The sequence below is a fragment of the Calypte anna genome, chromosome 20, assembly GCF_003957555.1.
Source record: "Calypte anna isolate BGI_N300 chromosome 20, bCalAnn1_v1.p, whole genome shotgun sequence".
Taxonomy (NCBI): Eukaryota; Metazoa; Chordata; class Aves; order Apodiformes; family Trochilidae; genus Calypte; species Calypte anna.
The window spans coordinates 10,723,609-10,737,651 of record NC_044265.1 but is presented as its reverse complement, the minus strand read 5'-3'; the positions used below and the strand labels follow the sequence as shown (position 1 = coordinate 10,737,651).

The 14,043-nt window shown below is 36.1% G+C and overlaps 1 protein-coding gene across 1 annotated transcript in view; it reads right to left on the bottom strand.

Annotated features, from left to right (window-relative positions):
- Positions 1-4,390: 4,390 nt before the first annotated feature.
- The window catches only part of PHACTR3 (phosphatase and actin regulator 3), a 93,175-nt gene continuing 83,522 nt past the window's right edge, over positions 4,391-14,043 (bottom strand). The window contains exons 9-13 of the mRNA XM_030463355.1: positions 12,312-12,367; positions 8,306-8,367; positions 7,345-7,485; positions 5,531-5,607; positions 4,391-4,406 (exon numbers count right to left, since the gene is read on the bottom strand). Of these exons, the coding sequence (XP_030319215.1) occupies positions 4,391-4,406; positions 5,531-5,607; positions 7,345-7,485; positions 8,306-8,367; positions 12,312-12,367 (352 nt within the window). The remainder of the gene's footprint in view (positions 4,407-5,530; positions 5,608-7,344; positions 7,486-8,305; positions 8,368-12,311; positions 12,368-14,043) is intronic.

The following is a 14,043-nucleotide window of genomic DNA, read 5'->3' as shown; positions in this document are numbered from 1 at the left end:
AACTCTAAACACTTGTGTTTGAACTGTTGCAAATATTTGTATTAAATATTTAAAGAAAAATGTTGTCTGTATTGGTTTTTTACTATTTTGCTTTAAGTCATTAATACACATCTGCACGTCAGTCAAATAAAACTTACTGCTGTACATACTTTCTGTATGAAAACAGCAAGATATCTGCTATCTGTAGCTCAAACACGATCTACATACTTAATGCACTCTATTCCACATACTTAGTGCTCAGATTTCCTAAGAAAATGTCCAGTAAGTCATAATCTGCATTTCTTTGTTGCCATGATACACAAATCTGCCTTGCATTTTGTAGTTCCTTAATAGCCTTTTAATTTTTTTAAACTTGCTCAGAACAATAATATTTTTATTTAAGTCATCTTAAAATGGAGGTTAAAAGCTTACAGCTGATGAAGAAGTAAGAGATGTAGAGAACTGGTAGAGGGTTCATTATTTTGGAGCTTTGCTACATTTTTACACACAGAGCTGCCCCTGTACCATGGAGCTGACTCCAGGTTACCATTCCCAGCACCTCAGGAGCCTGAGCTCACTCAGCTCTGAACTAACACAACTTCTCATCCTCTGGAGCAGGGCTGAAGAGTACATGCATGTCTGTAGCTGATGTTATGACCTAGTGGTCTCAAAGTAATATATTTAGCCAGTTTTGGGTAACAGATCTTCACAGCTTCATTACTTGATAACCTTTAATTTATATTCTCCTGTACCTCTTAGTTTTGTCCTTTAGTTGTCTTGAACATTATAGATGCATTTCTTCCATTATCCCCTCCACCCTCTGAACTCTTCAGGGTCCTTTCTACATTCCTAATATTGGAATTGATGCAGAGACCTTGACTTACAATAGTGTTCTTCTAATTTTTTTCTCATATGTTACTGAAACCACTTAGGCTCTCTCAGACTCTTATTTTCATTCTAAGCTAGTTCTGGATGCAGTTATCTATTTTTTTACAAGTCTCATAAACTGGCTTTCATCAAGTCTTAGGTTGATTTGACTTCAAACCCACCAATCATTTTTTCAATATATTTATCCCATAGAAGTTCTCTGCTGAACCTCACCACTGCCTTCATCTTTGGTGATACTTAACCAGTTTCCTTTTATTCTTTATTGGTTTGCCTGTGCAATCTGTCTGCTCTTCAGATAGTTCACACATCTTTGATTTATCCCTCATTATTTCAGAGTGACCATTTCCTAAGTTTTATTTTCAAAGAGAAAAATTGCATTATTTAAAATTGAAGTTTAAGGTAGAGTTAAGGCAGAAAACTCTGGTAAAGGGCAACAGAGAAAACGGGAAGATCTGGGGAAAATTAAAGACAAGAGAAAAGTCCATACTCCTAGATTCTAGCCTGAACTCTTCACTCATTGAGCAAACTACTGTAAGTCCAAAGTTGGCCTCACTCAGAGCAGAGGGTGGGTCCTACAACCTTGGGAAAGGAACTAGTTTCACACCAACCTATATTAATCTACAACTTTATGAAATGATAGATTTTATGTTTATTGAACCAACCAACTTCAGAAAACTTCTTAGATCGAAAATGGATGTAACAGATTTCTATCCAGTGTGCCCTGAGAGTGCAATACAGAGTAATAGATGTTCTTACACTTCATTCGTTTATTGTAAACAGAAATAGTTTTAATTTTAAAAATGAAAGGCAGTGTTGTCTCTGGAAATTATTATACTGAAATTTATCTACTCGCCCCATCTATGTAACCATACTTAATGCTGTTCTAAATTTTCTGATTGTATTATGTTTTGCTGGGGATTTTTTTTAGCGTGTGATCACCGCCATCTCCACTAGATGGACCTCATGAGATGTTAACAGGTTTTTGGTTTGGTTGGTTTTTTTAATCTGTATATGAAACAGTATTTTTCACTTAACTGTACAAGTTTTCTAAAAGTACCCTGCAAGGCCCATATTCTTTTCTTATAGTGAATACACATTGAGGAATTATTATGGAGGATTCATGATAGAATAATGAAATTTTACTGCCCACATATCAGCCTTATCACACCCCTTTAACTCCCCAAAAGTTTGAGCAGGTAAAATCAAATTTAACAAATGTAAAATCGTGAAGCAAAATTTTTTTATCTGTGGAGAGGAAACCCTAGGAGTCATTTAAAGTAGACACTTAAATGAAGTGGTAGGAAGTGACCATGTCATCACTACACCATCTGAAGTAGTCACAACTTTGTCTCTTACCAGACTGAAGCAGAAAAAAGGCTGGGATTCCTGTGGTGGAAGGACAGCTGAGAACATGGGAAGAAGCAAAGCATATCACTGCATGACTACAGGATAGTTAAGTTGCATTGGTAATACAGCTCATAGGCATTGTTTCAAATTTGAAAAGCTGCTCTATATTACCCTTAAAATATTTTTCTATTTATTATATTTTTCCACATAATTTTAATGTGCTTTATAAAACATTTTTATTTTCAGTGAAAGTATGCATTGCTGCTAAACAGCAGTGTTACTTTCATGGATATTATCCAAGTCTGTAGTTAACAGTGGGCCATCTACTGTTCTCAAACTAAATATGGTTCTTGAGCTGAAGAAATTTTTCTCTCTTTTCTGTTTATCCTTTTATACTACACCTAGAGTATCATTATGTTGTTGTTTAGAATTAATAGTACTTTTTAAATAATAAAATTAAGATGATAAATATAATTAATGGTATGTTAAAAGGCTAGTTTATGTTACATATTTCTGTGAAAAGCCAGCAAGTTATAAAATTGTAATAAATAGAAAAAAAAAAATCTTTGGATCAAGTAATTGAGTAATTCAAGTCTTCAGCTGATAGTCACATAAGTCAAACATTAACAAGTTGTACAAAATTACAACTAGCTGCATTGGTCACTCCTGGCTACCACATCACCCAGTTTCTTCTAGGAGTGCCCTTACTATTTTAAGTGTTGCACTGTTGTGTTCTTACCTTCCATTCTTAAATGTTAGTTTACCTGCAGAGTAGCACTCTATTTGTTATTCACCCCCACACTGAGCAGCAGAGGGGAACTGAAATTTAGTTTCTACTGTTTGCATTGATTCTACTCACCATCTTGCAGCAATTTAGTAGTCTATACAATTTCATATGCCTTTTTTTATTATTTTCACACTTCCTGGAGCTCATCTCAACAATGCTACAAGACTGAGAGCACCTTTTTCAAATTTTCAACATTGAACAACTTCCTAAAAGGATAACATTTATGACTCTTGCAGATAAGTTTTTGTCTTGTTTGTGTGTGTGCCATTTTGTTGCTGTCTCCTCAGGCATGCTTTCCATCCATCTATCTTTTTTTTTTTTTTCCCAATATTTTTCCATATAGTAGTATCTCAAGTAGAATTCTCAGATGTTTCTAGTTGTCAAGCATTTTTAAATGTCTGGCTTTACATTTTTCTTAACCAGTTCTACTTGTTTGTTATAAACATTTAGTTACTTTTTTCCTCTTACTGTCAAGAAAGCATTAAAATAATTTGTTTGCTAAACATCAAAAGACATTGTAACGATTCTGTGTTTGTCCAGTTCAATAATTTTGAATAAGAATAACAGTGAACTTAATTGTTATTCTTTAGAGGGCCAGAACCTTAACCAGTGAAGAATGAACATCATGTTATACAGGTTAGGATCTGGTCCAAAACACTGATATTCCACAAGATGGAAATCCTTAGATAAAATCATCCTTTTGAAAACTCTGTTCATAAAGAAGTGATAGAATCTGGTGCATAATAATTGTAATCTCTTCCATTCCCAACTGTCCCTGGGAAAAAAAGAGCTTTAGGAAACATGTTCATTTCCTGCAGTAAGTAGTCATTTAATTAAAGAACAAAAGTAACAGGAATCAAAATTGCTTGCAGCTGTGATTCTGTTAGACAGTATATAAAAAAGAATGAAATTATAATACATTAAATTAGTTTTTAGAACATGAACTTAAGTGTTTTACAAACTAATTGTGGTAAGTTCAAAATGTCTTGTCAACATAATACTGAATGACAGTGTGTCATGTCCATTTATGTCAGAGGCCTCGGAATGGTAAAGCCTGTACATGCACATCATCTCCTTTCCCAAGATAGACTGCAAAACAGTTTAAAACATGTTAAAGGAGAGTAGTAGGTTCTTTCAAGTAGCTTTACTTCAGTCTTTTTCAGCAGATGGTCCCACTCCCCAGGCTGTTGCTCTTCTGGCTTGAGAGCGAAGTTTCTGTTTCTGGTTTCTGTTCCCGAGTGCTGAAGACACTTTGTCTGCAGAGTCCCTCTTTCACATAAACATCAAGGTATCCTGGACTGAACTTCAGGGAAAGACTTACATATTCCCTGATGTGTGTTCAGCAGCAATTTCAAAAAGTAAAGACAGATTCTTCTCAGAAGAAAATTTCTATGGCCTGTGAAATCTAGGAGAAGCAAGAGATACTTATCAAACAACTTTGAAATAAAAATACATTTATTTTTTGTAAATGCTGTTAGATTAACAGAACAATTGTTTCTTTTTAAAAAATACTCATTTTGTTTAAAGGTACAGGAGCAGTACTGAAGAACAGTAGTGACTTTAGGTCTTCATTTTCACCAACACATATCCAGACATATGCTATGGCTGTACTGCAGTTACAGTCCTCAGAGCCCAGCCTAAGTTATGAGAGCCCAGTTTACAGTTATGTAGGAGTGCAAGTGCAAATTCAGGTGTGAGGTTGATTTTAGCTTTTTTTTTTTTTTTTTTAAGGAATTAGGCCACAATTTGTCATTGGTAGAAATCTACTATGCAGTGACCGTGTTAGTTTTAAGAGTTAAGCAAGGTTGAGTTTATGCTTTGGAAAATATAAGGATACTGTTGGCTTAGCGTGTGAATTTTAGAGTCTGTGTGGAATAAATATACTTGTGCTCCATAGGCTTTTTCTTTTGGCTGAGATGTGTAATTAAAGTCTATATCATTTGTAATGCTTTAGCACTAACTGTAAATTTTAAGCCTGTTTAGTCCTAATATCTTGAACAAATTTAAAAATATATTATAATCTACTTAAACTCCCCAGGCAGCCTCAATTAGACAACATATGTCTATCTCACTTTCAGATTTAAACTGCAGCCATCCCATTTTCCCCCTGCACCTGAGAATGCCTGCAGACATGGCAAGAGTACACTGTGTTTCCAGCAACTCCCAAAGTAGCATTGTAAGAGCATATTGGAAGAAATTAAAAGAAAGAATAGATTGCTATTCAAATTTTTCTCTAACCAACAAGGTCTTTTTCCAAGTAACAATGGCTGTGGCATCAGCCTCTCATATTTTTTCCCCAGTTTTAAGGGCTGGGGGCATGTCAGTACCTGCTAATCAAACTAAAAAAAAAAAAAATCAGAAAAGCCAGGTCCTGAACAGGAAGGGAAGTACTTCCATTCTGTTTTAAAATAAAGCTTCCTTTGCATATTTTGTCTCCCACATCCAGTGTGTAAGAGCAAAACCTACAGATTCAGGACACAAGCAGACTACTTTTAGGATGCAGTGAAAATAAAGAGCTGGAAAACTGACCTTGTCAAATGTTTGCTTGATGCATGCACTTCCATTTCATTACTTTTGTATTCATTTAACTCTTTCCGAATTGCTGCCTAGGAATTGAAAACAGAAGAAAGTTAACCAATAATTTTGTGTTTATGAGCATGGTAAAATATCAGACTTGCAGAGCAGAACAGGAGTTTTCTAACATAAAAGTAGCAGGTATTTGGCATAGGAAAGCATTATATGCCAGTAGAGTTGCTGAATGTTTAAGTTATATGGACTGGTGCTTCTTGTCATTCATCACTGATTGCTGACACGGGTCAGTTTTGTCTAGAAATAATTCTGAGAGAAGAATAAAACCACAGCAATTATTTTCTCACACTGAATAGATTCAAGTTAAAATTTATTACTAACTAAGGGAAGTTACACCAAAATTGATCAGCTGGTAAAGTGATGTTTATGGAATTTCAATGTGTGTAATTTTTAAAATAAAAATCAGACTGCCTTATCACTACTTGCAAATACCAGTTCAGACTGTGTTATCACCTGTATCCATAGGAATTCACAGTCTTAAGAAGAAGAAAACTATTCTCTTTTGGTGGTTAATATAGCAAAATGCAAAACTCTTAAAATGTTGTTTTTTTTTAAATGGCAACTGTAAGTGAACTGGAATGTACTGGTGCTTTCACAGATTCTTACCTGTTTGGTACTTCATAGTGTAGCTACCTAAAATAGTGAGGGTTATTGCCTATGTTCACGTTTGTTATCAGACGTGGCTTATTAAAAGAAAAATGAAGGAAAATAATGTTCTTGTCTACTCTGAAAATGAAGTTTTTCAGTCACAAATACAGTGGTCGAACTTCTGACCCTGAATTCCTGATGGGTGCCAGCAGTATATGCAATAGAACTCTGTCTCTTTCTAGTTTGTAAACATGACTAGTTAACAATATGAAACTCGTAAAAGAAGGAAAAGCCTCATTTTAATATATACTAAATACATAGAGGGAAAATACAAAATAGTTGTTTTATTCATTATAGACAATAGCTAATTCACCATTTTAGTGAGCTACTCTAGTAGAAATACATTGTTCCTTTTCTATACAAGTTCTCTAAAACCATTCATTACACTTCCTTACTGGGGAGGCACTGGAACTGGGAATGAAGTATTCGAGCTCCACGTCTCAGAACAAAGCTGTAAGTAGCTGTGCTGTATTTGCCATTTTACCCAGTATTTATCTTAGCATCCCTACTGATTCTGCTTGCTGCAGCCCTGCAACTTCAAAACCTATTCTGGAACCATGCTGTACTGTTTTTCTTACAACTCAAGCACCTAAATGTGAAAGTCAGATTGGGATGTAATCAGGTATGTGACAGGTATGTGATAGAATGAAATCAAGTGTTTGTTTGTGCTTGTGAAAATGTGGGATAAAGTGCCTCCTTGAGCATTTATAGAAAACAGAAAGGATTTATCTGCATGTTTAGAAACTTAGTGGTAGATATTTGCCTCTATGGGGCAAAACTTCCCATCTGAGCATAAATGTTAATACTGCATTGGCTGGAAATATTTTTGAGTTGCAGCACTTAGGCATTAAGAAAGCTTGTAACCAGCTTTTTTTTTTTTTTTTTTCTCAGTTGATGGGCTGGGTAGAAGTTCTTATAGTACTAAATAGGCATTTTATAAGTAGCATTTTAATGACATGATGCATTGGTCAGTGTGGCTTCAGCATAAAAAACGATAACATATAACAAAGCTAAATATCCCAGAGGTTGTATGACTTTGCAGAATCCAGCATATCATTATCATCTAAGTAAGACGCAGTAATAAGTCATTTTAATTATGTCAGCACCTTATCTGCTGCCGATAGTCTTGTCCATGGTTTATCTGCTCTCCTGTCATAGTCCTGTGCTTTTGCCACTTCCACGTAGTCACTGAATCGAATCAGGATTTTTCTGTCTCTTAGTTCATCAACTGTAGGTCTCTGATTAAGCTGTATTAAATAGTTTCATAAAATAAGTGTTAATAACAAACATATAGTAACTTATGCAGCATTTTCTGCTTCTCCTCTTACTGTAGTGTGCATTTCTGCATATGGAAAAAAAAAATAAATCAACACGTGGAAATTCCAAGGAAATATTCAGTCCTTGAGAGCATTGTTAGGAGAGTAATAAAGGTTTTAAATAAAGTTGTGGGTTACATCACAGTGGCTTTATGGAAAAGAGAGGACAATATTTTAACCTGGATATTGGTAAAATGTGTTTATAATGTGTAAAGGAATAAGGAATTTATTATAATCTGTATGATCTATGTGCAGTAGGGGTTTTCTACTACAGTCTGTGTAAGGTTTTCTAGACTGAACTCATAAGAATTTCAGTTTGGCTTTAACAAGCTATTGACAAATTTGTCTTGTAATACCCATAAAGATTCCTAGGAACAGCACTATTACATAATTTGCATTTGGACAATACCTTAAAAGCAAAGAGAAATTTCCTGTGGGAGCACACCTAGTGCTCAGCAGGGATCAGCTCTCATTACTACAAAGAATGAAGCAGCCCTTCTCTAGCAATACAGTTGTTGCAAAATACACAGTGTGCAAGGAAATGTCCCTTTTCTAATTTAAAGTTTATTTGTGAGTATTCTCTTGTCTCATGTAGCTGAAATGAGGTAGATATTTTTATAATTCATATTCAGACACTGCTGAGCAGGATATATAATAAGGGAGGTTTTGTTTAACAATGACCATGACAGGATGATGTTATGTTGGCTTTGATAAATCTCTAAAAACTAACAGGAGGTATTGCAAGATTTACCTTTCTTGTCAGTCTCTGTTTGATTTCCCTTCTTTCTTCCTGTTCTGTTTGATCATTTCTTTCTGTGGAGAATATATAAGAAAAAGTTTACTTCCCTCATAAGGGGGATTGGTAGTTTCCATAGTTCCAGACAACAAAAATTAGGTCACAGAAAACTTAGTGGTTGTGACTTAGCTGTTGGTTTTGTTAGTTAAGAACATCTCTCTGGTTCCCTATTGTATAGGTATCTCTCTGTAAGGACAATGTACTTATGCCAATGTCAGCTTTTCCTGTGCTCTAACTCCACTTCCCAGGAGATTTATTTAATAAAACAACAGCAGCCAACTCTCAAATTGTATAAGCTTTAGAAGGGAAAACCACAATATTCTATAGTTAATTGTAATTTTTTATTGTCCATATTGCTGGAGATGCTCATTGCTGCTAGATGCTGGAAAGATTTATTGCAGCAGCTTCAGGGAAAATGTTTTTTCCTGTATATCCTTATTGCCACACTGCATCTTGAAATGGTCACAGTGCCACTGTACTTCTCTCTGAGTTGTATGCTTTTTTCTTCTGCCATTGAGGATGTGCCTCTGACATTAGAACCTCCTTATCCTCCCAGGGCTTTCTTTTGTAAGGTTCCATTCCAACCTAAGCCAGCTTGCTTTTGTGTGCTCTGCCTATTAACATTCAAGCCCTGGTAACTCCTACACACTAGGATCTAAAAATAGACCAGAGTGCTGTAACACTGTGAAATAAATCCTTTGCCTTGGGAAACAAGTTAATGGTGTTTCTATTCCTGGTACTATCTGCTACTAAATCAAGGTGTAAGCCTGTGACCTGAACAAAGCTGAAGACAGAAAAATATTTAACCATTTTGGAATTCTGTTGCTCCTACTGTGAAGTTTAGCAATACCACTGGCATAAGGTATTTCCAGTGTTAAAGCACACGCATAATTTTCAATTTATCTCAAGAAGACACTAGCACTGAAGATGAGTTTCCAAAATTATATTTTTACTAATCAAGTAGACTTCTCCCTTATTTTTAGGCTCATTATATTGCACTGAAATTCAGTCATAAGCAGCTATTTAAAATAACATTGTAGTGCATAAACACAACTGGCTACAGTACAAATGTAAATTAAAATAATCTACAATGCTCTAATATGCTATACTACAGTTCAGGGGTGGCAAGACATGCAAATTTAAAAGAGAAAAGGACAGCTAAAATTAGTGCTCTGTGAGAGATGAGCAGCTATTTTAGTCTGGAATGTTTAAAATAGAACAGCCTTTAAAAAGCAAAGTGAATTCTGAGATGTAGAGATTTGCTACTATTCTTCGTTCAGCTTTACATCATTCTTTTAAAAGTAGATATTCCTATCTATGTTTATTGTGGTGTAGTGACTTTTTAAGATACGACTATGATCAGCAAATACTTTTCCAAATTTCTTAAACATGTGACCCATTTCTCTGAGACATTCTTTCAAAAGCAGTGGTTGTTCCCAGCTTCAAGAGATAGTTCTTTTATAAAAGAATAAACCAAGATTTGATAGGGGATGGGCATTACAAGGGCAGGGCATAGCAAGGGCATTACAAAACTCAGGCATTATTAGAGACAAACCAGAGAGGTTTCCCCATCAGTGCCACTCTGCCTACACATAAATCCATTCATTAGCAAGGGCTGGTTTAGTAAATGCCAGAAGAGACACTCCCAGTTCTGAAGTGGCATGTGCAGTACTGTGTTCATTTTGCTGCTCTGTGAGTTATTCAGGGAACTCTTAGCTGTGCACGACACCAAAATGATTCCTGGTGTTAAGAATGAACTGGGGATTGTACGTGTGAGAGAGACTCTGCCTGAATGTCAGCTTTCTGATGAATACAGGAAGAACACATGGGAACACCTGGGCTGTGATTTTAGTTCAAAATGCTTTTCAGGCTTTGTGGTAAATCAGTGTTTTCTGTGGTAAAAGTAAAGGACTTAGAAGATCAACAAAATTGTAAGGAAGTATTGGCTATAAGTTTGCGTTTTAAGTATTACTTTTATCTCAGACACATTTCCCTAAGAGAGATGTCATTTTTTTTAATCTTACCAAGATTTGTTTTAAAGTAACATAGTAGTTGCACTTAGGCACTTCCAACATGCTTCTTATTCTGACAGAGTTGTACCAATGTGAATTATTAGTTCTTAAAACAGTTTTGGGGGTAGCACTGCTTCTGTTAGCAGTATGGATTATAAGCATCAAAGATGTAAGGAGCCATAAGACTAAACTGTAATTGCCCTATTACCTGAGGAGGTTGTAGTGATTTCACTGAAGGGCATTGAAGCTTTTTATATAGTGGAAGAGGTAAATAAAACAGAAGTGATTCTGATCTAAGCTGAACTTGTATAAAGCCTGAGCAACTGAACTGAAGTAAATCATTTTTCTCCCTGGTGGGAGCTCTTTAAATGAGATACAAATCTAGACCAGTATTTTAGCTGGCATCCAGGAAATGTCTTTAATTCTTCTTTATCTTCTTTCTGCTTTATCTCTCTCTAAGCTCATTATATGAATGTATTCAAACTTTTTTATTATTAAAGCTGGTCAGTTTAACCCAGATTAAGGATGTAACCAGCACACTTCAAAAAGTAAACATAAAGGAACAGATTTTTTTCAGTAGAGATCAGCTCTTCTGTAGCTAGGAAAAAATGCAAAGAAACAGATTTTCAGAGATCTTGGATACTGACTCTTGAAAATCTGGTCCCACATATTTCAGAATCTTGGGTCAATGCTTTTTCTTGTCTCTTATGGTAGATACCAAGTGAAGTTGGGCCAACTTCATCCATTCACATTTGCAAGGAATGTATCCTGTTTCTCATTTAGCTATGCATGTCAGATACATTTAACTTTACCAGGTGTGATGTGCACATTGAAACAGTACTGAAAATACCAATAAATGTAAGCTGACTATGGAATGTTTGGGGGTTAAATATGATATAAAATCCTCAGCAACTTCAATGGCAAGACCATAAGTTTTTTTTTCTATGAACTCTTAAGAAAGTTCTGAGATATTAAAGTTCAGATTACAATAAGTAGATAACTTTTTTCCATAGCAGAATCCAATCATACTAATAATTAAATATGAATTAAATATAAAAAGCATAGGCAGCATTGCTTGTATGACATAAACCTATATGGCTTTATGTTTTATGCTTGTTTAATGAGAAACAAACTATTGTTCACAGTATTTCTGCTTTCTATCTTTCAACACTAGATAGACCATAAAAATAACAGAAGTAATGTACTTCCCTTTCAAGCAGATGGCTTTCCCCTTTCTCTTGTCTGGCACTCATAATGTAGACTATTTCAAAGCTCTCTCTCACCTTTCCCAGCACATGTAAGGAAAGGGATTAGATTCATCACTTGTTTGATCCACAGGTCAGAACACCAATCTAGGAAAATACTTGCAAGTTTCTGCCTCGTGTTTATCTGAGAGATGTTGAGAACATTTCCTTGTGTCAGCATCTGTAACAGGCCTGGAACTGTCCCCCTAATAACTCCTTTATCTCAGAATGAGCTTTGTTTTGTTTTCAGGAAAGTCTCTAATGATATGACTGAATGTACTTGGTAGGAGGGTCACACCTCTGCAGGATGCTCTCTCCATTCCTCTTAAGCCTTGGTAGTGTTCAGTGCAGTTTGCCATGACAGTCCACATCTTGAAAAATGACAGTCCCAATTCTCATTGCACAGTGTGACACTTAGATTGTGTTCCCTACTTAGACATCTGGACCAGTGTAATCAGAGTGAAAATCCAGTTAGAAGCCTGAATTTGAAAAAGTCATTCTTTTCTGTACCAAACTGCATGGCTTTATCAAAGTGTAAATTCTGACTCCTGCAGTGTTTGAAACCCAGCACATGTGAAGAATTAAAAGGTTTAGTCACAGAAAATAATTTCATTTAATTGGCCTATTAAAAAATAATGTGTTCTAGAAATGCAGTTGCTGGTGTCAACAAATGCATAGGAAATACATTAGGGAAAAAATACTCACGTTTAAGAATATTTCTTCTTTCTAGCTCCTCAACTGCAGGTCTTTGGCTGAGTCGCCTGCGAAAAAACACCAAGATCACATTTTGTACCATGCCTGTTCTTTGGAAAGTCTGCAGTCTGAGATCTGGTTGGTGTTTTCCTCAGGGAGGGGACAAAATCCCTCTTCAGGTGTCAGGAAGAATACAACAATCCCGGCAACACAATGCTTTCTTCTTTTCTTTTCCTGAATGTCAGCAATGCAGGTGGAAGTTCTCTAGTTTGCTCTGCTGTCAGTGAAATGCTTCCTCAGAACCTGCATCCTTTTCATCATACTTTCCAGTCACTTGGAAACAGTGCTCTCCAACAGTTAAATTCACTCTCAAGAGGTTGTTTAAGGCGGTTATCAAATGAGTTTCACAGTGATCTTTGATAGCTATCACTGCCTCTGCCTTCAAGTATCACATAGCAGCGGGCTTCCTTTTTTCTAGTAGCACCAGTGGTGCATCCTGACAAAATGCAGACTTGCCAGAAATGAAGCTTTCCTGTGGTTTCCTGACTCCCCGCCTCACAGACCAATCCAGCAGCTCTCCTCCTGCCTGCTGAATAAAATTCGTGTGCTGTTCACAGCCTCATGCTGTCTGAACAGAGTGTCTTACTCTGTTTCACCTCCCCTTTTCAGTAGTGCTGCTTCGGGATTGAGTCTTCAAATCATATGATCAGTGCCATAGTGATTTTATTCTGCATACTGAATGAGACTTCCCCCTGAGACACTGCTTATATCTGCAGAGAATCTCAGGTAATGGAACCCCTCCCCTAGGCACACACACACACACACACACACACACACACACATGCTGCATTTGCTAGCTTTCAAGTAATAATCCAGCAAGCAGATCACAGAGATTTTATGATGCTTTCTGGCCTGTGTTCTGGCAACGTGAAGGATTCTCATTGTCTCCTCTCCTGCAGATGTTGCCAAGCCAGAGATGAAGTTCCAGACACAAAGAAATACCCAGAGCAGGGAATACACTGCAAACCACTATTGCATTAGTTATCTCTCTACTGTGTAAGCAAATCACAGAATTATTATCAAGTGATGCTATAACAAGATCTACATTTTATCAAACTTACAAGAAATGAAAAAATGAAGTAGCTGTTAACAGACTGTAAAGAAACATTAAAAGTACCTAATTCCATTTTTTTTTTTGTAAGCCTTACAAATATACCTTCAAAAGATGCTGTGTATTTATATTTCATGAGACCAAGAGCACATAATATGAGTACAAGTCCTCATCTGTTTTCAAATAATTTTCCTGAGATCACTAGGAAAGCTTTCATCTTTAGCAACAGGAATGCATCACAACTACTACACCAGATTCACACCTACAGAAAACAATACGCTCTAGTGCTTAGAAACATTTACAGCCTAACTTCATTCTTGCTACCTAATTTTTTTTCCCCATCTCTGGATTTCTCTTTGTAGTAATAAGTCAGATACTGAAACAAGGATGATGCAGAAATGCCTTACTAAAGGCTTTAAATGGGTATTTTTGATTCCTGCTAACCTTGGACTCCTCTGGCCTCACTCATTTCCCTCTATGTCTCAGAAATGATACAACTCAGGCTAGCTTTTGTTTGATAGAGATCAATGTGTATTTTATAATATAAATCAGGAAAGAATGACTTACTTGGACAGGTTATCTACAAATGACCTGCTGCTCTCATGCCTCTCATTCAAGCCATTCCTAATTACA